General features: G+C 40.3%; 1 protein-coding gene across 1 annotated transcript in view; it reads left to right on the top strand.

The window, feature by feature from the left end:
• The first annotated feature begins 263 nt into the window (after nt 1-263).
• MROH2B (maestro heat like repeat family member 2B) overlaps nt 264-22,901 on the top strand; it is a 68,061-nt gene continuing 45,423 nt past the window's right edge. The window contains 21 exon segments of the mRNA XM_067730210.1: nt 264-291; nt 1,426-1,487; nt 3,035-3,145; nt 4,445-4,604; nt 5,244-5,342; nt 8,010-8,090; nt 8,093-8,160; nt 11,112-11,252; nt 11,644-11,736; nt 11,829-11,855; nt 11,858-11,900; nt 13,776-13,889; nt 14,878-14,912; nt 14,914-14,952; nt 16,785-16,907; nt 17,891-18,001; nt 20,173-20,225; nt 20,266-20,369; nt 20,516-20,556; nt 21,185-21,326; nt 21,892-21,935. Coding sequence (XP_067586311.1) covers nt 264-291; nt 1,426-1,487; nt 3,035-3,145; nt 4,445-4,604; nt 5,244-5,342; nt 8,010-8,090; nt 8,093-8,160; nt 11,112-11,252; nt 11,644-11,736; nt 11,829-11,855; nt 11,858-11,900; nt 13,776-13,889; nt 14,878-14,912; nt 14,914-14,952; nt 16,785-16,907; nt 17,891-18,001; nt 20,173-20,225; nt 20,266-20,369; nt 20,516-20,556; nt 21,185-21,326; nt 21,892-21,935 — 1,719 coding nt within the window.

Below are 22,901 nucleotides of genomic sequence, written 5' to 3'. Positions count from 1 at the left end.
GATGAAGCCATTTTGTTGGTCAGCAGGAGCTCAGAAGCAAGAAAATGTCCTCGTGGTAGAATACAGCATCATCTTTCTCAGCAGCAGCCCATCACTGGAAGCTTCCAGATCATTGTGCCAATCAAGTGGTGGAGGGACTTTCATTTAAAGACCCTTATGTGAACCTTATGTGAGAAACTTGCCAACCTGCTTCTTCGATTTGTTAGCCTTATTATTTCTGATACTTAGGTGCTGTCTCTTAGAGAGCCTGAAACAGCCAAGACATGGCCAAGGACACAGAGGAATCTGCAGGTGAGCATCGTCGGATCCTGAGGAATTAGGTGTTTTGTGTCTGTGTGACGATATGCATATGTGAGGTGAGGAATGGTGTACATCACTGAGGGAGATCTGTACACCTTAAAAGGTTTTATGAAAAGCTATGCTAAAGCAAGATTGTTTCTCTCTACTCTCCCTTTATTCCAAAATAATAAAATCACATGGATTGTAAAGGACCAATGATTATGTCCTACCTTCTTTAAAAATGTATAGTCTACTCGAGGAGAAAGTGGGGCTACAACACAAAGAAAGGCAGTTGCTTATTTAATCTTCAATACTGGCAGAGTCCTTTGGAAATATTCTGCTTTGCCAAAAAAGACTGTTCTAAAGGGTTATGTTGTTTGATTTGGAGGCTTGTGGAAAATCACTACGTCGAGAAATATCTCTTCTACCAAGTTGCCATGTGGTGTGAAATTGCTCAATTCCCTGGACTCAAATATGTGTTTTCAGTTTTCCAACAAGCTTTATTCAAATAATTCCTGGAAGGTACAAGTCAAAAATATTTAGATCATTATCAGAAAAGAACAAGGTTGCATGAGCATGATACCAGAAGAGGGACCTGAGAGGGCCAGAAGGGAAGTCAGAGAGAAAGAGGATGTGAGTAAATAAGTTGGGGGGTGGGGGCAATGAGGAAGGAGGTGGAAAATAACAAGCTCTATTACACTCTTGCCCTCCCCTACTCAAGTCAGGTGTAAGGAATTCAGTTCATGGAATCTGAGAGCTGAGCCTGTCTCAAGAGGATATAGGGTGATGCCTACATGACTGGAGAGATAAACAGGGATCTAGCATCTTTTATCTTCCCCTCCACATTTAATTCAGGTTTTGAAACATACTAAGCATCTTCTATTTTCAAGTATGTCAATTATAAGAAGTATGAATAAGACACAGTTTCTGCCATCAAAGAGGTGGCAGTCAAGAGGAAGAGAAGAGTAGGAGAAAGGGAGAAGGGGAGAGAGGAAAGAAGGAGAGAGAAGGAAAGAAGAGAGGAGAGAGAGAGAAGGAGAAAGAGAGAAGGACAGAATGAGAAGGAGAGAGAGGTAACCATAGCATAGTAATTCACAGGAGGGCATTTCAGCATGTTCTTAATTCTTCTTTCCCTGCCCATTTTAGAGATTTTTGGAGAGATTAACCTCACTCTCGGCATGCTGAACAAGGAAGATAATATTAGCAAGGTAAGGAAAATAGAGAAAAGTCTCTTCCCCATTCACTTTTTCTAATCCAGTTAATGCAACATTTCATCTACATCGGTCTTTGCTTCAACTTCCCCTTTTCTCTCCCGCTTCTTAAGCGGCATTCAGTTTTTCAGAAAATGCAGTTTTAATGGAAGTCATTGTAATGTTTAAACAATGATATTTGGCATTTGAGGATTCAGAGTATCCAACTGTAGAAGCTAGCAAAAGAATGCCCCCTTACGTAACCTTACACAGATAGATGTGGAAAAAGGGAGATGTCAGACTTACAACCATGTGGATTAGAGCCTCCTCCTGTGGAATTTGAGGGTTAGCAGACATTTGGTCCTGTCCAAAATATGTCAAGGACTTTTAGGTGTGGACCAAATGTCTTATGAACGTTTTGGACAGGACCAAATGTCCTGTAAGGAATTTGAGGGCTCCTATGAAAATCCCCAAATATCTCCCCCTACTCATCTATAATGCTGTTTCATAATTAGAGATTTATTTCTCTGAATTTGAAGGCTTTTCTGGCTTCAGCAACCTTTTGTAAAATAACAACAGTTACTGTTCATTGAACACTGACCTAAGGCTGGAGAGAGCTAGATGCTTCCTAAACAATAGTGCATTGTATTATGTTCACTCCTCACAACATTATGATGTAGGTATTGTTATTTCCATTTGACAACTAAGAAAAGTGAGGCCCAGAGAAGTTACAAGCCTAAGACCAGCAGGATTAAATCCAAACACAAGCCTGTCTGACTCCAAAATAATGCTCCTAATCATTATTCAACATAGCTTCCCTGTGAAGGGCAATGCCTACACCTGTATCCCTTAATCCAGTGGTTCTCAACCCTGACTCCATATTAGAATCCCTTATGCAAAGCGAGTTATTTCACATGTTAAACATAGGCATAGTACCTCAAGGTAGCATGCCTGAGGCTCTTGGAGATTTCAGGACACCAGTCTCTCATCTTCCAAAGGCCATGTGGCCACCTAAGAGACTGAGAAGAGCCCTCACACGCCAGCACCTGCCAAGCCATATAATTGCCAGAGGCTGCAGCTCTGTGGAAAAGGATTTACAACTTCTTCTCCACAAAGGCATGAACAAAGGAAGGGCCTATAAATCCCCTTTAGGAACAAGTTTCATAACTTAGCAGCCTCTTTGGGAATCGCATTGCATTCCTTAATGCCATAGTCACTCTCTGGTAGTAAGAGCAACAATTGGGTTTTCCATTGCCCTGAGTGCCCTACAACAGTGAATTTCAAGAGACTTTAGTATGTTGGGTAGCCCACCCCTACCTTCAGTTAGATTTTGCCATAGAAATGTAGTCAAATTAAAATAGGTTTTAGAATGAACTTTGCTTTGCCTATAAGCCTTTGATTCCTAAAGATAAATATTATGTTAAGGAAGTCCCACTTAGGATATATAAAATCCATTGTGTAGTAGAGATATGTTGCTTAGTTTAACCATGTTATTCATTTGGATTTTATCTGACTCCTTTAGTTTTGCAACTCAAATTTCTGTGTGTAACCTTGTATGTTCACAGGAAGACATTTATGGTCATCTCACTTCCGTTATTCAGAATACTGACATCCTGGATGATGCAATTGTCCAAAGGCTGATTTATTATGCTTCTAAGGACATGAGAGACGACAATGTAAGTTTGATCCTTGATGATGAGTCAGTGTCAGGACCAGCAACAGGTCTTTACCTAACCCAGCTACACCCATGCAGACACCCATAAACTTTTCTACATCACTGCCAGGACCACAGGTCACTTTTATTAGTTCTTCATGGTAACCTGGATACAGTTACAGCACATATTATTTACCCCAACACAGATGAGGAAACCGAGGTAGAGTTAAGAAAGTCTTTAGGAGTAATATTCCATCCACTTGTAGATGAGGAAGTTGGTGCTTAGAGAGATTGTTTGCAAAGTAATACAGCTATCTATTGACAGAACCAATAACTAGAACCAAAGTTTCTTGGCTCCCATATGAATTCTTATCTCTTCTCATGCCTACTTGTCTATATCTACTAGACATTGTATCTGAAAAATTATTTGTAGAAATAATTTGAGTCTTAAAATAATGTCATTTCCTTCCAGAAAGAATTTTTACTTGTTTACCTGCCAAGGGCACAATCTATGATTAATTTCAGGGCTTGAGATTTTTCCGGGCAACTTCTGTGACTCAACGTTGTACTACAGTCTACGGAGAGCCTATTTAACCTTTCATATCAATGCAGCCCTTTGAGGTCTTAGCCAAAAAGATAAGAGGTGAGATGACCAGGATCTCACCATTGGTTGGCTACAAAGCAGCCTCAAAAGCAGGGCTTATCTCTCTGGATTTCCAGTCTTGTCCAGCTCTCAACTGAGTAATTCATTCCACCTTATATTGTGATCTCTTTGATGTTTCTATGAGTGTATTTTTTAATATCTTGCCCAGCACTTTTTATTTTCCTGAGCAGGAAAGTTGATCAAATTGACCTTGTTCACTATTACCAAAAGCAGAAGTCCCTCCAAATATCTCCAACATCAAGGATAATTAGATCAGGACAATACTAAAACCCAAATCTCTAGCTAGCTTTGGGTTTTTCTAGCCCAAATCCTAGCCCATTTTTCGTTCTCCATTCCCTTCAGTAATTCATATCACTTCAACATAAAACGTAAATCTTATGTTCACGGTACCTGATTAATTAACAAGAAAACATGTATTGCCCCAAGTTTACAAGAATCCTATTAAAACCTGGCTTTGAGGTGCTTTTGAATTACCTCTGCTTTCCCAGCTACTGACACCTACCCTAGGGTCTTACACGCTGGGTTTGTAACAGCCTGTTCTCCCTCTATTGAAAAGGCAAGGAACTTATAAATATTATGTAAACTATCAATATTTCCCCTCTGCTGGCTCGTTCCGCTCTTCCTAGCTGTTATTGTTATTTTCCTTTTCTTCCTCAGATCCTCAGAGAAATAAGAATGCTAACTGGGGAGGTGTTGGTGTCTCTCGCTGCACATGATTTCAACTCTGTGATGTATGAGGTACAAAGTACCTTCAGGATCCTGGAGCTACCAAATGAATTCGTTGTGCTTGTCCTGGCTGAACTGGCAACGAGCTACGGTACGGAGGGAATAGTGTCCACATTTTCCCTGGGAAACAATCATTCTAATTGTGTAAACCCAAATGGGAGCAAACAGCAGAAGGGAGAGGATCTCTCCCTTCTTTTATACTAAAGAATACTGATAGCGGCATTTGGGCTGTTGTTTATGAGCACAGATGAGCCTGTTGGCCAGTCATGGGTCCACACTGCTCTGAATTTGTCTGGACTCTCTCCCACCCTCATTTTTCCTTTCATCTGGCTTTGTGTTTGCAGAAGCACATTTTCCACAAGCCGTATTCTGCAAACCACTCAACTCCTACATGAAGTAAGGGTTTCCTAGGATGTTCTTTTCTAAACCACTTCATTTAACAGATATTTATTGAGCACCTATCACCTGTGCTAGGCCCTGGGGATACAGGCAAGTTCTGGTGGGAGGGACGAACATAAATAAAATAATTATTCAAGTAAGTAATTGCTACTAAGCAACGGGTACAGATGGCCGTATAGCCAGTACCTTATCTTAAGGTACTCTAACTACAGATTGATTCCCTAACTACAGCCTGGCATTACAGTGGGGGAGGGATAGAGAACAACTTCCCGCTGCACGTCATCTGCCTCCCCTATGAAGCCTTGAAATGCTTATCGATTCCTCACTGCAGCATCCCAAAGCATTCCCTTCATGATGATGACCCTGCTCACCATGCAAACCATGCTCAGGCTGGCGGAGGAGGAAAGGATGAAGGGAGCCTTCTGTATCGGTGGGTATCCCCGTGGTTTCCTCTTTGTTAAGACCAGACTATGAATGGAGCAAATGTCTTATTTTTCCCTTTACTTCAGTCTTGTCCTTTCTAGTAATAGTAGCTACCATTTACTGAGGGCCTACCACATGGAAGGCCTTCTTCAGGAGTTATCTCTGTCAATCCTCACAGCAGTTCTGCAAAGTACTATTAGCCCATTTTACAGATGAGAAACTGAGGGTCATGGAGGTTAAGCGATTTTCTCAGGGTGGTGACAGTCAGTGAGATGGAGAGATGGCATCCAGGTCTACATGACCACCCAGTCCATATTCTTCCCACTGTCTTACACCAGGTCCATTTATACTAGCCTCCTTCTTCAATTGGATCACACTTTTCAAAAACGATTATGAGAGCTTATGAGCTCTTAGCCATAGGCTAAATTCTGGCATCTCTTTGTAATGCAATATTGTGAAAGTGATAAGTAAACAATCTAATCAAAATACAAGCAACTATACAATCAAGGAAAATGGGTAAACAAGCTATGGTCACAAATCCCTCAACCCCAAAACTGAAACACATCTACGGTAATCGACAATCTACAGAGAAAAACATGCCCTTGAGCTCCTGGAAAAAGCATTTTCAGCACAGTGAGAGACTTCCTGGATGAGTCTGAAGACCAGGACTCTTTTCTCCGATCAGTCACTGAGCCATCAGGTGATTCTGCCCTTCTCTCAACCTCAATCTCACCTCTAAAAACAACAAATGAAGTGATTGCTAAGACCCCTTCCACCTCTGACATCCCCAGCACTACTCTTTTATAATGTTTTAAAGCCTATACTGTTAGGAATATCTTCTTTATCTATCAACCAAGTCTTTTCTATTCTATTTTACCCATTTCCTCTTGTCTGTCCTCAATAAAGGTAATATTTGTATCTGATAAATATTGAGAATTTACCATGTGCCTGGGTACTGCCTTGGGTATTTTAAGATTATTATTTCATTTAACCCTCATAGCGACCCCATTAGGTGGCTAACATTTTCTGTTCATTTACAGATGAGAAATTGAGGCTTAGAAAGGTTAAACAGCTTGCCTGCAATCACACAGCTGGTACGTGGCAGAGACACGTACAGTCAGACTCAAGGACTCAAACTACTATACTAGATTAGCCCACTTTTCAATATTTTTTATTTTCCCTACTCACTATCACAGCAAACATTGTGTCCCAGCAAAAAAATATTGGTGCCACTAAGTGCACTTCTACCTCCAATATCAATAACCAAGAAGGTAAAAGAAAATAAAATCAGAAATCATCGTGGCAATGAATAAGGGAATTCTCATCTGTGTGTTATAAATTTATCTAAGTGCGCTTTAGTCTTAAAGCAACTTTGCCCGACTGCCAGTAAAGAAAAGGTATAAAATTTAATAGCCATCCATCTAGCTATGTGTTCAATCAATCAGCAAATAAACAGACATTGTGCTTGTTGTTTCAGATACCATCAACGAACCAGGCACCATCCCTTCTCATTATAGGGCAGTGCAAGACACACACACACACCCCCACACACGCAAAATGGATTTGACAAAATGGAACATGAGGTTATCAGAGAGAGTTTGGAGGGGATAGGAATAAACCAAAACTGACCAGCTCTAAAGCTAAGATACTTGGGATCTTTTCCATAGAGTTATTTGTAGATGAGGTATTCTTGAGAGAGTAAACTACAGTTTTTTTACTATCTAATGAAAGGGATAGCATGAGGGGCTGAAGGAAAAAATATTATTTAATGCACTTGATGCAAATATATATGTGATATATATGATATTTTTGCAGGCCCAAGATTTTTTAATTTTATTAAAGTAAAACATACATGGAGAAAAACATAAAAATCAGAAATATACAGGTTGATGAATTGTCACGAAGTAGCTCATCCATTTGACCAAAACTCAGGAAAAAATTTGGACATTACTAACTCCCTAGAAGTCCCCATCTTTTCTCCCAGTCATCACCTCTCCACCCTTTCCAAGGGTAACCACAATCCTGAATTCTAACACCGTAGATTAGCTTTGCCTATTTGTGAGATTCATACATGTTTTGTGTACCTGTAGTCCATTTTCATTTCTGTACACTATTACATGTCTATACTACAATTTTTCCATTCTACCTGTTGATAGAATGGAAATTCTACCAAATATTTGGATCATTTTTTTTGTCTGAGGCTATTACAAAAATAATTGAATGGAACATTCTTGTACAAGATTTTTAGTGCCCCTATGTATGCATATCTAGTGCCCATATATATACCTTGGAGTGGAATTTCTGGGTCATAGACAAAGCATATTCAACTTTGGTTGATAATGCCAAACAGTTTTCTAAAGTGTTTGTAATCAATTCACACTCTCACCAGCAGAATGTAAAAACATCAGCTGCCCCTTAGTCCTGTCAACACTTGACATTGACTATCTGAAATTTTAGCAATTCCAGATGGTATGTTGTAGTATTTCATTATGGTTTTTAATTTACAGTTCACTACAGTGGCTTGAACACTTTTTATATATTTACTTGGTGCAGTCAAAAGATTTTATGGAAACTATTACACATTTGCTAATCATCAGTACATTTTTCTCAAATTACATTATGGTCCTACCTACCTTGATATTTTTCTCAGTCTGTGGTTGTTTTTTAAATGCAGCCCTTGAGAAGTTCAGCAGAGCCATTTACAAGTATGTCAGCCACTGGAGAGACTTCCCCTACCCCAGATTGGATGCCAGTCGCCTGACAAAATCTTCATGCTGTTCCGGTATATCATGGACAAGTGGGCCGCCACGACCTTGCCCACACAAGTGAGTGAGGTTCAGCATGCCTCCAGCTAGCTCTCCTGGCATACTGGATGAACTTCCTCTTCTCTTTTTGACATGATAATTCATCTTAGTTCTCTTGGAAAGCTGTGGGTTGTATCTTATCATGTTTATAAAATCTTTTGTTTTTCCTGTTTCAAATCACTATTTACTCATTATTTCAACTAATATTTATTGAGTCCCCATGACATGCCAGACATCATTCCCATACTGGGGATACAGCAGAGATTAAACAGACCCAAATCCCCACTCTCATGGAACGGACATGCCAAAGTGTGCAGAGAACAATAACTAACTAAAATGAGCAAAATATATGGAATTTTAGCTATATCATAACCCATATTTGGGCTGTCACTGATTAGGGAAAACACCAGTCCAGAGAAATTTCCTGTGTCTGTGAATATCACAATGCATTAAAATGATATCTAAAGAAGGAGCGTGTCTGCTTCAAAATACTGTAATGACTTATAAAGAATAGATTACAAAGTGCATTCACATATATAATCCCATCCTTATTTTGCTTAATTGCTATGATTTTTTTTTTTTTTTTGCATACACGGGCCTCTCACCATTGTGGCCTCTCCCGTCGCGGAGCACAGGCTCCGGACGCGCAGGCCCAGCGGCCATGGCTCACGGGGGGCCCAGCCACTCTGCGGCATGTGGGATCTTCCAGGACCGGGGCACGAACCCGTGTCCCCTGCATCGGCAGGCGGACTCTCAACCACGGCGCCACCAGGGAAGCTCCAGCTATGATTTTTTAATGTAGGTGAAATTATATTCTATTTCAATCTCTTTATTGCTATATTATAAAAGATTTAACACTTAGCTACCTTCTCTAGTTCAGTTTCTTTTCTATATTTTGAGCTTTTAAAGCATTCATTTTTTAACATGCTGGGATAGTTAAATCATTAGCAAACATGAAATTTTTAAAATATTCTGAGGAAGTCTTTTCTTCAAGCCACTTGAAAAACAAAATTCAATGCAAATTTGCTGACTACTTTCCTAGCCTCCCACAGGAAGTTAGGCAAGTAACAAGAAGGTGCACAAAGTAATAAGGGAGCACAGGGAGAGAAGCACTTAACCCCTGGCGAGCACTGGAAAGGCCATGGCATTGGAACTGCGCTTGCAACCCATGAAGTCATCACTACAGGAGACATGCAGTCCCTAAAGAGGGGATAAAACCCACTGGAGCATAGGTTAGGGATGGGATAACGTGATACTTGAGTGAGTCCAGTGGGAGAAGGGGAAGTGTGGAGAGGAAAGGGGATATAAAGAGGCAGAAATAAAAGAAACTCAGAAGGTGGTCTTGGCCACATAATAAAGAATGCTACACAGTACTTTTTTTTTAAGAAATAAGAAACCTTGGGGGACTTCCCTGGTGGTCCAGTGATTAAGACTTCACTTTCCAATGCAGGGGTGCGAGTTCGATCCCTGGTCAGGGAGCTAAGATCCCACATGCCTCGCGGCCAAAAAACCAAAACATAAAACAGAAGTAATATTGTAACAAATTCCATAAAGACTTTAAAAATGATCCACATCAAAAAAATCTTTAAAAAACCAAAAGAAAAGAAACCTCAGAAAGGCTTAAGCAAGAAGAATGAGATCTTAGAAACTAAGAAAGGAGTGATTTTCAAGAAGCAGAGACAGATCTACAGAGGACATTGCTATGGTGCTCAAGAAAGAAAAATCTTGAAACGTGTCTACTGCATAGAAATGTGGTAGAAGAATTCTTCCAGCTGACACACAGTGTTGAGTGAAATAAATGGTTATTGTTATTAGCCACTAAGTTTTGACATGGTTTGCTGTATAGCAAAATTTAGCTAAAAGGAAAAAAAGCATTTATTAGGTAGAAAAAGCAGAATATAGAACTATAGATTAAATGGTATCAATTTTTAAGAAATTAAAATACATAAGAAAAAGATAGGAAAGAATAGGTCAAATAAAGAAATAACTTATTAAAAATACACCAGACAGTGCTTATCTATGAGTACTGTGGGTACTGTGTTTTCTGCTTCCTCCTAATTTTTGTGATTTCTACATTTTTTTAAATAAATTTATTTATTTAATTTATTTATTTATTTTCGGCTGCGTTGGGTCTTCACTGCCGCGCACGGGCTGGTTGCGACAAGTGGGGGCTTCTCTTGTTGCGGTGCACGGGCTTCTCATTGCAGTGGCTTCTCTTGTTGCAGAGCACGGGCTCTAGGCACGCGGGCTTCAGTAGTTGTGGCATGTGGGCTCAGCAGTTGTGGCTCGCGGGCTCTAGAGCACAGGCTCAGTAGTTGTGGCGCACAGGCTTTGTTGCTCCGCAGCATGTGGGATCTTCCCGGTCCAGGGATCAAACCCGTGTCCCCTGCATTGACAGGCGGATTCTTAACCACTGTGCTACCAGGGAAGCCCATGATTTCTATATTTTATCATCAATATATTGCATTTATATTTTGTACTGGTTCATTTTTCATGTCGTGTGGAAGCCAGATGACAGTGGATTGAGAAATAAAGGGGAGGTGGGGAGTGGAGGTAAAAACGGTAGACCACTCCTTCCAAAAGCTTTGCTCTGCGAGAAAGGAAAGAGAAACAGAATTGGATGAGGATAACAGTGGGGCTAAAATGATACGGAATCAAAGAATTTTTTTTAATATAAGGGAAATTTTTAATTTGTTAATATAGTAAAAGAAAGTGACCATTAGAGAGAGGTTAAAGAAATAGAAGAGCGGGACAAATATTGAAATGAGCATCAATATAGATAGAGATGTAGATACAAATAGAACTCTCCTTCATACAATGATCTTAACCTAAACATTGTTTGAAGAAACCTTGCTCGGTTGAAAGCAGTGAGGAAAGTTTCTTGGGGGGTATCTAAAGCTTCTGGTATACTGAGAAATGTACAAAAAGCATAGTGAAGTGTGAGAAACGGTATTTGTTTGCTGCCTCTGCAGATTTGGGCCATCATTAAGGCTCACGGCCCCACAGTGAGCCTGCTGCTGCATCGGGAGGACCTCTGTGAATACGCCCTGGGCCAGGTCCCTTGGCTCCTGAAGCAGTATAAAGACAAAGAGATGGATTTCCACGTCACTCAGGTGAGAGCCACACCCGCAAGAAACCGATTCTGATAGCTGACCAGCAATCATCCTGGAGGATGTTAATTTTCAAGGGGCGGGGGGGGGGGGGGGTCAAGGAACTCAAACACGTGTTTGGGCAGCCGAACTTAAATACCTCTTGGGAAATATGAGGTAGAGAAGCGGTCGGTGGCATAGCTGGATGGTGGAAACTCCAGAAGGAATTTCTGTTCAAGCCGCTGGGGAACTAAACAAGGTAGAGGAGCAGAATCACTAAAGACAACTGGTAACCACAGAAAGGTGATGGGTTTGTTCTCCTCACAAAAGGTAGTGAGTAATGATTTGCTTTCCACATCCTGTGCTGTTGCTCCGTAGGCAGCCTCCAGCTAACCTTAGAGAGCTTCCATTCCAGAGTCTAAGACAGATAGTGACCGCGGCAGTCCTTTATGATGTTAGCCTTCCAAAGGCCTTGAGGAAGACCATCTTTATCAATTTACTCCACCAGGTAAGAAGACCATGTTGTCAGATCTGATTGTTTCATTTTCAACAGCTTTCTCTTTTTAACATCTACCACCTGAGTTTTTTCTTCTCATTCAGGTGTGCAGAGTTCTAGATCCTCCAGTATAAAGGAAAATGAAATCAAAGCTTCAGACTGTTTCCTCATTCTAGGTAGGACCCAGCATCCAGAGGGTTTTTAATTAAAATGTCTCCAAGTGATGATGACGACAAGGATGAAGTGCGTGCAAACTGTCACATCTGTTACTTTCACACCTACACACAAAATGTTTCTTCAACTCAAAGTATTCTGTGCCTTTCCCTATCTTCCCTGCAGCTGGTAGAGTGACCAGTCATCCTGATCTGTCCGGGACTAAAGGACTTCCAGGAAAATAGAACTTTCAGTTCTAAAACCAGAAAAGTCTCAGACATATTTTGGATATTAACTCCTTACTGGATATAAGGTTGGCAAATATTTTTGCCCATTCCATATGTTTTCTTTTCATTTTGTTGGTGGTTTCCTTGTCTGAGAAGAAGGCTTTTGGCTTCTTTGATGTAATCCCACTTGTTTATTTTTGCTTTTGTTGCCTCTGCTTTGGGTATCAAATTCAAAAAAATTCATTGCCAAGACCAATGTCAAAGAGCTTCTTCCTATGTTTTGTTCTAGGAGTTTTACAGTTTCAGGTCTTATGTTCAAGTCTTAAATCCATTTTGCTTTAATTTGCATGTTTGGTGTAAGGTAAGAATTCGATTTCATTCTTTGGCAAGCGGCTGTCCAGTTTTCCCAGCACCGTTTATTGAAGAGACTATTCTTTCCCCATTGTTTATTCTTGGCTCCTTTGTTGCAAATTAATTGACTATATATGCATGGGTTTATTTCCAGGCAAACCTGTAAGAGTTGGCAACCCTAAGGCTAGGAAATGCTTTTTTCTTGGCATTTGAGATTATTTGAAACTCTATCAAACCCCAGTCATCTTTTTTCCTCCTTGTCATTTCTTAGTATCTATCCCTTGTCTCTCTCTCCCTCCTTCACTCTCTCCCTTTTGTTCTTGCTTTCACATCACAATCCCACCCATCACCTGGTTAGAATACCGGACACAGGTTGTCGAGGAAGCACCAAGTTCCCAGGGTCAGGATACCAAACTATACTCTAATATAGTCCCTCAGGGCAAGAGACAAGAGCAATCCTAGACCTCCCACACCTGCACCCTCCCAAAATATGTCATTTCCTCTACTTCACTGCATACCTTTCTAGTATGGTCTAGTTCTCTCCTAACTGACCACCTCTGTTTCTATAGTTTCCACTTCTCTATGCCCCAGCCTAATTAAGTTCTTCACTTTATCTCTAACATTTCCAACCCAAACCTCTCTACTCCATCCAGGTCTCTCTTCACTCTTCCCTGCTTCCTTCTTACCCTTGCGAGTCTCCAGCTGCACAGCTGGTGAAGCATCACTTTGATCTCTGCCTCCATGTTCACAAGGCTTTCCTCTGTGTCTGTCTGTATCCTCTATCCATTTATTATAAAGACACCAGTCATATTGATTTAAGACAACCTCATCTTAACTTGATTTCATCTACAAAGAACCTAATTTCCAAATAAGGTTACATTCACAGGTATGAACAGAAGTGGGTCTAGCTCTCTTAGTGACCAAACTGTTTAATTAATTCTGTGATACTAAAGAAGTATGGACATAATAAAATCTGGTTACCAACCAAAGAGTGACTTTGACAATCCTCATGGAACGATCCTCTTCCCATTCACAAGTATTTTACCTAAGGTGAAAATGAGTTCTTATGACTCCAGTATTTCTTTTTTTTTTTTTTTTTTTGCAGTACGCGGGCCTCTCACTGTTGTGACCTCTCCCGTTGCGGAGCACAGGCTCTGGACGCACAGGCTCAGCGGCCATGGCTCACGGGCCCAGCCGCTCCGCGGCATGTGGGATCTTCCCAGACCGGGGCACAAACCCGTGTCCCCTGCATCGGCAGGCGGACTCTCAACCACTGCACCACCAGGGAAGCCCTGACTCCAGTATTTCTTAAACCCACAGCCCATTCCAGCCCTGCAGACCTGACAGAATTTTTTGATGAACAAATGAGAGGTAATAATGAAGCCACTCGAATGGGAATCTTGACTGTGTTAAGATCGGCTATCAGTGCTGAAGGTAAGCAGTAAAGATGACAGCAGACTTGTTTATTTTGTACCAAAAAGCAAACTGAAACTTGTGCATTGTCTCTAATTCTATCCCATATCTTTGGGAAATTTATAGAGCATCATATTCAGGTGAAGCTTGGTTTTCTCAGTTGTCTACAACCTACTACTTCTAAACAGGCATTTCTAGTTACCTCTCTTCTTTCATGATATTTACGGATGCACCCACTAAATGAGTAGAATGTTTGAGAATTGAATCTAGAATTTAAAAGAGCTAGTAAACTGGTTAAGTAGCCTGATAAACAGGGAGTGGGTGGGAAGAATGTACAATATTCTAAAAATTAGTACATTTAGAAAAGAGGAGAATTTAATAAATTTTCATATTTCATTAATTCCAAAAGGCACATATTTTCACAGTATCAGAATGCATCTTATAATTGATAGCATCTTTAATTATCATCAGCTACTAGAGTTTTTCACTTGGCACAATATGAGATAATGATGCCTCATAAAATATATCTTGGATTCAATAAAATGAGACAATTCATTTTTCCACAGCATTGTAATAGTTTTTTAACACCTTTATTACAGTATAACTGCTTTACAATGGTGTGTTAGTTTCCACTTTATAACAAAGTGAATCATTATAATAGTTTTTTTAAAATTCAGTTTACTCTGGGATTTACTGAAGACTTGGCAGAAGAAACATGAAGTTGTCTATGAAATTTAAAGCCAATCCATTAGGCATGATGTATTGAATCCACTTAAGAATCTAACATTTTAAACAAGGTGAAACAAAATGTAACAGAGAACAAAAAAAAGCAATAAACATGTGTAAAGAGTTGGAAAAGGAGAATGTAGGAGGGAACTGAATAACATAAAATGTTAAGGACCAGAGACTTTGCAACTATGTACCATAACTCTAATGGGTTTTCATCAATTCTAGAACATACTGTAGTCCTTCTGAAGCGGGTCTCTCAATTTCTCCCTCTATCTTTCAGAGCCCAAGTTGAGGGATCACATCACTTGAATAGAAAAAAACAGTCAAAGTCGTCATGGGCGACCTCAGTATTAAAGTAAGAGAATTAATGGGGACTTTTATTTGGATAATGATAGTTTTAGGAGTAAATGAAATGGTTTTGACTGTTTAAGAATCTGCTTATGAGATTGCTTTATAAAGAATTCAGTTATCAATTCTACTTTTAAAAGAACTCCATCTTTCCCCAAAAGATAAACTCTATCGAAGTAAAGTTCTAAAGCACATTCAGTTCAAGGGCTTCTCAGTAGAAAAAAAAAGATTTTTGCCCAGAGCATCACTCTGCCATGCTCTTCAAAAAGTTTTAAATTTAATTAGTTGAAAACTTAATTGTTAATTATAAAGATAATACTTCTTCCTCCAAAAAATAATAACCCCTGAACCCTGTTCTGAGCAGAGACATCCTATTTTCCAATCAGGGAGCACCTAGAGCAAGTCTTGCACACAATAGATTTGTCATTATTTCCTGATTATTTGATTAAAGTATTCCACGTTGGAAAAGACATAGAACTTAAATGGGAACAATTTTTAAAATTAGCAGTTGTAGTATTATTTGTATGAAAACCATATTTTGTTTGGATCAAAGCCCTACACAGAAGCCAATGAAGAGGAAAAAATTCCCCTAAGAGGCTTTGGTCACCAATAACTATGTTTAAAATAACCAAAGCTATGCAATAAATAACAATGGAGTGATTATATATAAAAACCTGACCCAGTAACTGACCAAGCCAATCAAAGAATTGCTAGGATTTAGGGTAGAATAAAAGAGCACAGAAACTTTAAGGAAGGCCAGTTAATCAGGCAAAAATAAAGAGAAAATATACCTCTTTCTCCTTAATTAGGGAGATTACTGAGTCCCTGTATGCTAATTGTTAATTGCCACCTTGTGGCCCTTCCTCCCTGTGCAAAATTATTTTCTTCTCACCCTCCATTAAAAGACCCGTTCACTAAGGAATTAGATCTGAGATTTCTATCCTCCAGGGAAGCAATCCAATAAATTAATTGAAGCCAAATTATTAAAAACCTGTGACACACGTTCATAATTCTTTATTCGAATCCGTAGAGCCAGACTTATTTCAGAATTCACAACTTTCCAGATTTCAGAAAAACATTACTGTGACAGTAGCCCACAGTCAAACCTATTAATATTTTTTCAAGAACATGTATGCATATCACACTACATAAAAGAGGCAGGGCTTCCCTGGTGGTGGCAGTGGTCGAGAGTCCGCCTGCCGATGCAGGGGACAGGGATCCGGGAAGATCCCACATGCCGCGGAGCGGCTGGGCCCGTGAGCCATGGCCGCTGAGCCTGCGCGTCCGGAGCCTGTGCTCCGCAACGGGAGAGGCCACAACAGTGAGAGGCCCGCGTACCGCAAATAATAATAATAATAAATTTTAAAAATAAATAAATAAGAGGTAAAGACTACAAATAGCTTTAAAACAGTTCAGTTTAGGTTTTGCTACCAATGAGTTGGCACCAAATTTAAGAAACAAAATTCCAGTTTTCAGAGTCATTTAGTTTGAATTTGTGGATAAGGAATTGTGGAACTTTATTTCAGTGTGGTATCTTTCCCTGAGGATTTTTAAAGCGAGGCCATGTTTTAGCCCAAAGTTACTAATGTTTCATAATATATAGTAATAGAGAATATGTCTTGGGAACTAGGAAGAAAGATTTTGGTTAAAGAGAGCTTTGCCAGTGACACTTAAATCATAACCTGTAGATTACTTCCTGCTCCATATATTACAGTAAGATCATTCAATTTATACTCTTTTTTGGAAAGATTCCACTGAATGATCCATGAAGGTTACAGAATAGGAGAATCTAATTTCTATTCAGAGTAAAATGTTGTGAATGCGTTTTCCTTACTCTAGGTGAGGAATTCCACCCTTCTCCTCAACCAAACCATGTGTGAAAAACGCTACATTGAAGCCCAGGAAGGCTGGCCACTGATTGACTACATCTTCTCGCAGTTTGCAACGTCCAACAAGAATCTGGTACGAAGAGGGCGCCATTTTGAGTGCTGCCCTGTAGCAAGTTCAGTTGACTCAACTGGATTTTAAAAAAATATCTGTGGTCCAAGTTAGAAACTGACTTAGAGGTTACATTTCAGCCTTATCACTTTCACTAATAAATTTTTCAGCTTCTAGTGTTCTCGGTTTTCTTTCAGTGATATCCTTTTTAACTTATAATAAACCCAAGGTAGGTTAAATCAGTTTTTCCTAAAAAGGAGGAAACCTGGCCTCAAAAGCTTGGGGGTGGTTTGGAGACAGGCAGAGAAAGTGAATTGTTTCTAGAAAACAAGAAACATCCATACTTGTTACACCGGTTCCTTTGGATGAAGAGCCTGAAAAACATGTGCTTAAGATCTCAGTAATCTTAGCAAATTCATTGTAGCTGAAATTACAGTCCACTCCACTAGGAAGCAGTGTCATTGGAAATTTTTGCCCCAGAGATAAAAAGGGGAAAGGCCTGGGCTTCCCTGGTGGCGCAGTGGTTGAGAGTCCGCCTGCCAATGCAGCGAACACGGGTTCGTGTCCCGGTTTGGGAAGATCCCACATGCCGCGGAGCGGCTGGGCCCGTGAGCCATGGCCGCTGAGCCTGCGCGTCCGGAGCCTGTGCTCCGCAGCGGGAGAGGCCACAACGGTGAGAGGCCTGCGTACCGCAAAAAAAAAAAAAAAAAAAAAAAAAAAAAAAGGGGGAAAGGCCTGAGGGAGAAAAGGAGTAACTGCAGTCCAAGGATCCTCACAATGTTTGCTTTTCTGCTTCAGCCAGGGGTGTTTTTTTCTAACCCATTCCTCCAAAGAGCACCTTATAACAGGATTAGATACTGGAGACCAAGATTGCTGGATTCCACAAGCCCTTTAAGTTGAGTGACTGCATCCTCCACCCCAGAGGCTAAGAACACCTCCAAGTAAGGTCAGAGGCGACCGACAGCAAGGATTATGAACAAGTCACCTATTTCATCTTTCTTAAAGAGAAACCAATAAAAGCTAACTCCCAGGAGACCGAAAAGGGAGAGAAAGGTATCCAAGAAACAAGCCTGGAGGTCTTAAAAACCCTGGACCCACTGATCATTGGAATGCCTCAGGTAAGGGGTCTTTTGTCACCACTCACAGTTAATTTGATCACCTTTCTAAAGCTCTGAACATTTAGGAGTAAAGATACGAGTTGGTACTCCATGTGTCATCAGCTTTTTGATGCTCTGACTAGAGGAAGTATGTTGGGACGCTCAGTGCCAGCACATAATAGTTCCTCAAAAACAGGTGTAAAATTAGCTAAATAATCTTTTATATCTGGATGGCAAATGGCAGTTTATAAGCATCTTAATATATTATTTTTCTTCTTCCCCTGACGTACTTAGACACGTACTGTAAGTGGTGATTCTAACGCAGTGAATGCTAAACTTTCCCCATTTATCTGGGAAGGTGTTAAAAGCACACATTCTCAGACCTCACTTGAGGCCTAATATAACCTGAACCTCAAGGGGAGGAGCCTTAGAATCTGCATTCTGCTTAAGCAAAACAACCTGAAATGTGCCAGAAATACATGGCACAGCCAGGAGACAATCAGAAGGCCAGTTTAAGGGCATCACAGGCTTTGTCTAGGATGGTTTTTTAAGGTGTGGGTTTTGGATTACCGGGGCTATTTATTTAAAATGCACATTTTCAGGCCACGTGCCAGATCTAAATGAATCAGCGTATCTGGGCATGGGGCCCATAAATCTGCATGCAAACAAATTCCAACATTTCTGATGCATATTAAAGTTTGGGGAATTCTGATCTAGCAGTGAATGATGAAAGAGTAGTCTAAGGCCAGACTCTGAAGGGTCTGAAATGCCAAATTCCTTCCTTGTCCTTGAGGAGCCAATGAAAATTTTAAGCAAAGGCTAAACATTTTAAATGATAACTGTAGGAAATCAGTGTGTTGACACTGATTTAAGAGTAGACACTGATTCTAGAGTAGACTAAGCACAAAGAGTCTATATATGAGATGAGATGAGATTCACAGGGACTGGAACTGGGTCATAATAGTAGGAAGGGCATGAGAAATCTTACAGTTTAAGAAAGACTAGGGGGCTTCCCTGGTGGCGCAGTGGTTGAGAGTCCGCCTGCAGATGCAGGGGACACGGGTTCGTGTCCCGGTCCGGGAAGATCTCACATGCCGCGGAGCGGCTCGGCCCGTGAGCCATGGCCGCTGAGCCTGCGCGTCCGGAGCCTGTGCTCCGCGACGGGAGAGGCCACAACAGTGAGAGGCCCGCGTACCGCAAAAAAAAAAGAAAGACTAGGCTTGGGACTTCCCTGGTGGCACAGTGGTTGAGAATCTGCCTGCCAATGCAGGGGACACGGGTTCGAGCCCTGGTCTGGGAAGATCCCACATGCCTCAGAGCAACTAAGCCCATGCGCCACAACTACTGAGCCTGCGCTCTAGAACCCATGCTCCGCAACAAGAGAAGCCATTGCAGTGAGAAGCCCGCGCACCACAACGAAGACCAAACACAGCCAAAAAATAAATAAGTAAAAAAAAAAATTGTTTTTTTAAAAAAAGAAAAGGATTAGGCTTAGGCTTGGTGATTAAATACAGATGCCAAGACAAAGGGAGGAGTCCAAGTGGACACCTAAGTTTCCATTAGGTGATCAGCAGATCAGCACCTGGGGACTTCCCTGGTGCTGGTGATCCAGTGGTTAGGACTTGGCGCTTTCACTGCGGGGGCCCTGTGTTCAATTCCTGGTAAAGGAACTAAGATTCCGCAAGCCATGTGGCATGGCCAAAAATAAATAAATAAATTAATTGAAAAAAAAGAAGGAGAAGATCAGCACCTGGAGCACAGCCAGCAGCAGCAGCGCAGGCGCCATCCACTCCCCGTCATTCTCACTCTGGACAGTTCCACTCGAGTCTTGGAGTTTGCAGAAATATTTGGGGGCATTTTTGGTTGTCACATTGACAAGGGGTTTAACGGCACTTGGTGAGTGGAGCCCAGCCCTCCCTGCAGTGACCCACAATGACAACTTGTCCTGTCCCAAATTCCAGCAGCAACCTCACGGAGAAACACTGACCATCACTCACTGCAAGTGGCACCTGAAAGTGAATGTGCTGTGCAGAGACTGTGTTTCATGATTTCATTTTGATTTGGCCTGAAGAGCAAAATAATCACACGTGAGAGAAAGTTTTCTAAATTAGAGGGAAACACACGGAGAGGACCAAAGAGGAATAATGAAAAGGAATAAGCAATCCTTGCATCTTGCCTTATGTTTTCCACAGATGCTATGGCCAAGAATTCTGACTCTTGTGGTACCTGCAGAATATACGGGAACGCTGTATATATACGCAGAATATACGGGAATATACGGGAATGCTGAAATACCTGTTTAATATCATCAGAATTCTGTTTATGGCAGAGGAGAGGAAGAAGAAGAATGCCAAGGACTCAACAGCACTTGTCATCTCTACAGGAGCTGGTGTGTACATTCAAAAACAAAGCAAAGCATTTCTCTTATGAGAGACTAGTTTCCGGAAAGGCTACGGGGCTTTGCTTGTAAACCCAAGCCCCATCTGATTTTTTCTAGGCCCCATAGCAGTAATGAAAATTGCTTTTTCTTTCTAGTGAAACTTCCTTCACCACAACAGCTACTGGCCAGACTTCTGGTGAGTGAGTTATGAAAAACCAACGTGGTATGAATTTAAACCAATATAGACAATTCAGCTCCAAATAAATGATAATAAAAATTACATAGATATTCCAAAACAAAAGAAACACTAAAATGGCATAATAAATGTTCTGCTATACTAATGACTCTGATGAAGATTTATTATTCGCAAGATTATCTTCTCACTCTGAAATGTTTGTTAAACTTCATTTATGATTTTTTAAATAAACATAGACTGGATCTGATCCATAAGAACCGTTCAAACAAATTCCACATCTGTTGTTTAGATTTCTCTCTCTCTCTTTTTGGCCACATATGTGCTTGAGCACTATTTCCACATGCCCTTATTTAATTAATAGATATATCTAAGTGTTGGTATGTTTCATTTATTTTTGGTTGATGGTTTCCATCTATTTTTACACCTTTATCCTCAGAAGAAAATTGGGCAGATGGATTGTCTAAGTATTAGCTTTGATCTAGAATAAGTAAGAACAGACTGTGATGGTTTGTTAAAAGATTATCTAATGAAGGATTCAAGAGAATCCAGAACAGTGATAAAAAGGAAAAGGTAGGTGAGCCTTCTAAGTATCCCTGAGTTAAGTAACAATTTTTCTTCCTTCCTCCAGGTAATATCTATGCTCGCCAGTTTAGGGAAATTACATGGGGTCGGTGCAATAGGACTTTTGAAGATATTGCCTGAGATAATTTACCCAAATTTGGTAGAGCTATGGAAAACATGCATACCTGAGCTCCTGCAGCCTCTGGAAGGTACAAAGGATCAGGTCTTTATCCAAGGAGGCAAGAACACAAGGAAATGAGGCACCACTTCTATGTCTTAAGCCATTAATGTTCACATTAGGCAATAAAAACAATGAACTTGACATGCAAGGTAGACAGCTCTATTTTGTCCTGGACTCCTTATGTTCTATTTCTCTACCAAATACTTATATTGATATTTTAAGAGGACCAGGTGTGTTACATATTTAGCAGGAACTTTTACTTTTGCTCTGGTCTTTTTTTGTATTTAGACAAGTTCTCTTTTGGTATTGTTCTAAAAAGTTATTATTCATCCATGCTAGAATATTAAGATATGGTAATTCAGTAGTTACTGTTGAAATTGGCAAAAAGCCTGGATTTTTATCATGGATTGAAGACCCTCTGTCCAGCTGACTAGCAATTTAGGATTGCCAACATAGTACATTTAATCTGAAATAACCATCCTGCATAGGGAGAAAGCTTGAAATGGAACAGTAGCAGTCAGTGCTGACCTGGATACTGGGCTGGGGTTTTTTTTTTTTTTTTTGGCACTTATTGCATCAATTTCTATTTCTAGGAAAGAACACTAGTATCGTGCTGTGGGAGACCATGCTGCTTCAGGTAAAGCTGGCTCCTAGACTAATTGTTGATGATGGGGTGATGAAATCACCGAAAGTTACCCATCTTTACGAAAAAGAATTAGATTCCAAAGGACAGGAAACAACATTTCCTTTTCTTGAGAAAATCACTAGACTGTTAGACATGATCACATAAGAATTTTATGCTCTTTAAGTCACAATTTGAACAATAATCTTCAGTCTTCAATTTGATTCAGAATTTAAGACAGTTTTGAAGATATCACTTACTAATATTTTTCTTACTAATATTTTTTTCCGTCTTTCTTAAATCTTCTCTAATTTTTGTTTTTTTCCTCTCCTTGCAATTGCATTATTTCACCATTCATAAAAAGAAACAGAGATTAACATAATTTCCACTTCTTTGCTCCTGAATACAACTCCATTTCCTCCTCTATCTGCTTCTCACTATCTTTTTCCTGATGTCTAAACACCAAAAGGCCATGTTGTACCCCTTCTCCAGAAAAGAATCTTTCTCTCATCCATAACTTTCTGGACCTTGACAACCAAACAGTGCCACAGACAATGTCAAATCCCCAAAAGAGTAAATTGCAGACAGGAGTTGGACATTGGCTTTACAGAGAGCATTTTGATTTCAGGAGCCCACAAGAGATCAAGGAACCCATGGGCAGGGAGCTTTTAATCCAGCACAGTTTTGGTTCATAAGCCACCTATATAGGAATTAACTATGGCTTCTTTATTTTTTTTTAATTGAAGTATAGTTGATTTACAATGTTATGTTAATTACTGCCGCACAGCAAAGTGATTCAGTTATACATATATATATACATTCTTTTTCTTAACATTCTTTTCTGTTACAGTTTATCATAGGATATTGAATATAGTTCCCTGTGCTGTACAGTAGGGCCTCGTTGTTCATCCATTCTGTATATAAAAGCTTCCATCTGCTCACCCCGACCTCCCACTCCATCCCTCCCCCAAGCGCCACCTG

The sequence above is a fragment of the Pseudorca crassidens genome, chromosome 3 (assembly GCF_039906515.1).
Source record: "Pseudorca crassidens isolate mPseCra1 chromosome 3, mPseCra1.hap1, whole genome shotgun sequence".
In the NCBI taxonomy this organism is placed as follows: Eukaryota; Metazoa; Chordata; class Mammalia; order Artiodactyla; family Delphinidae; genus Pseudorca; species Pseudorca crassidens.
This window is presented reverse-complemented; position numbering and strand designations above follow the sequence as displayed.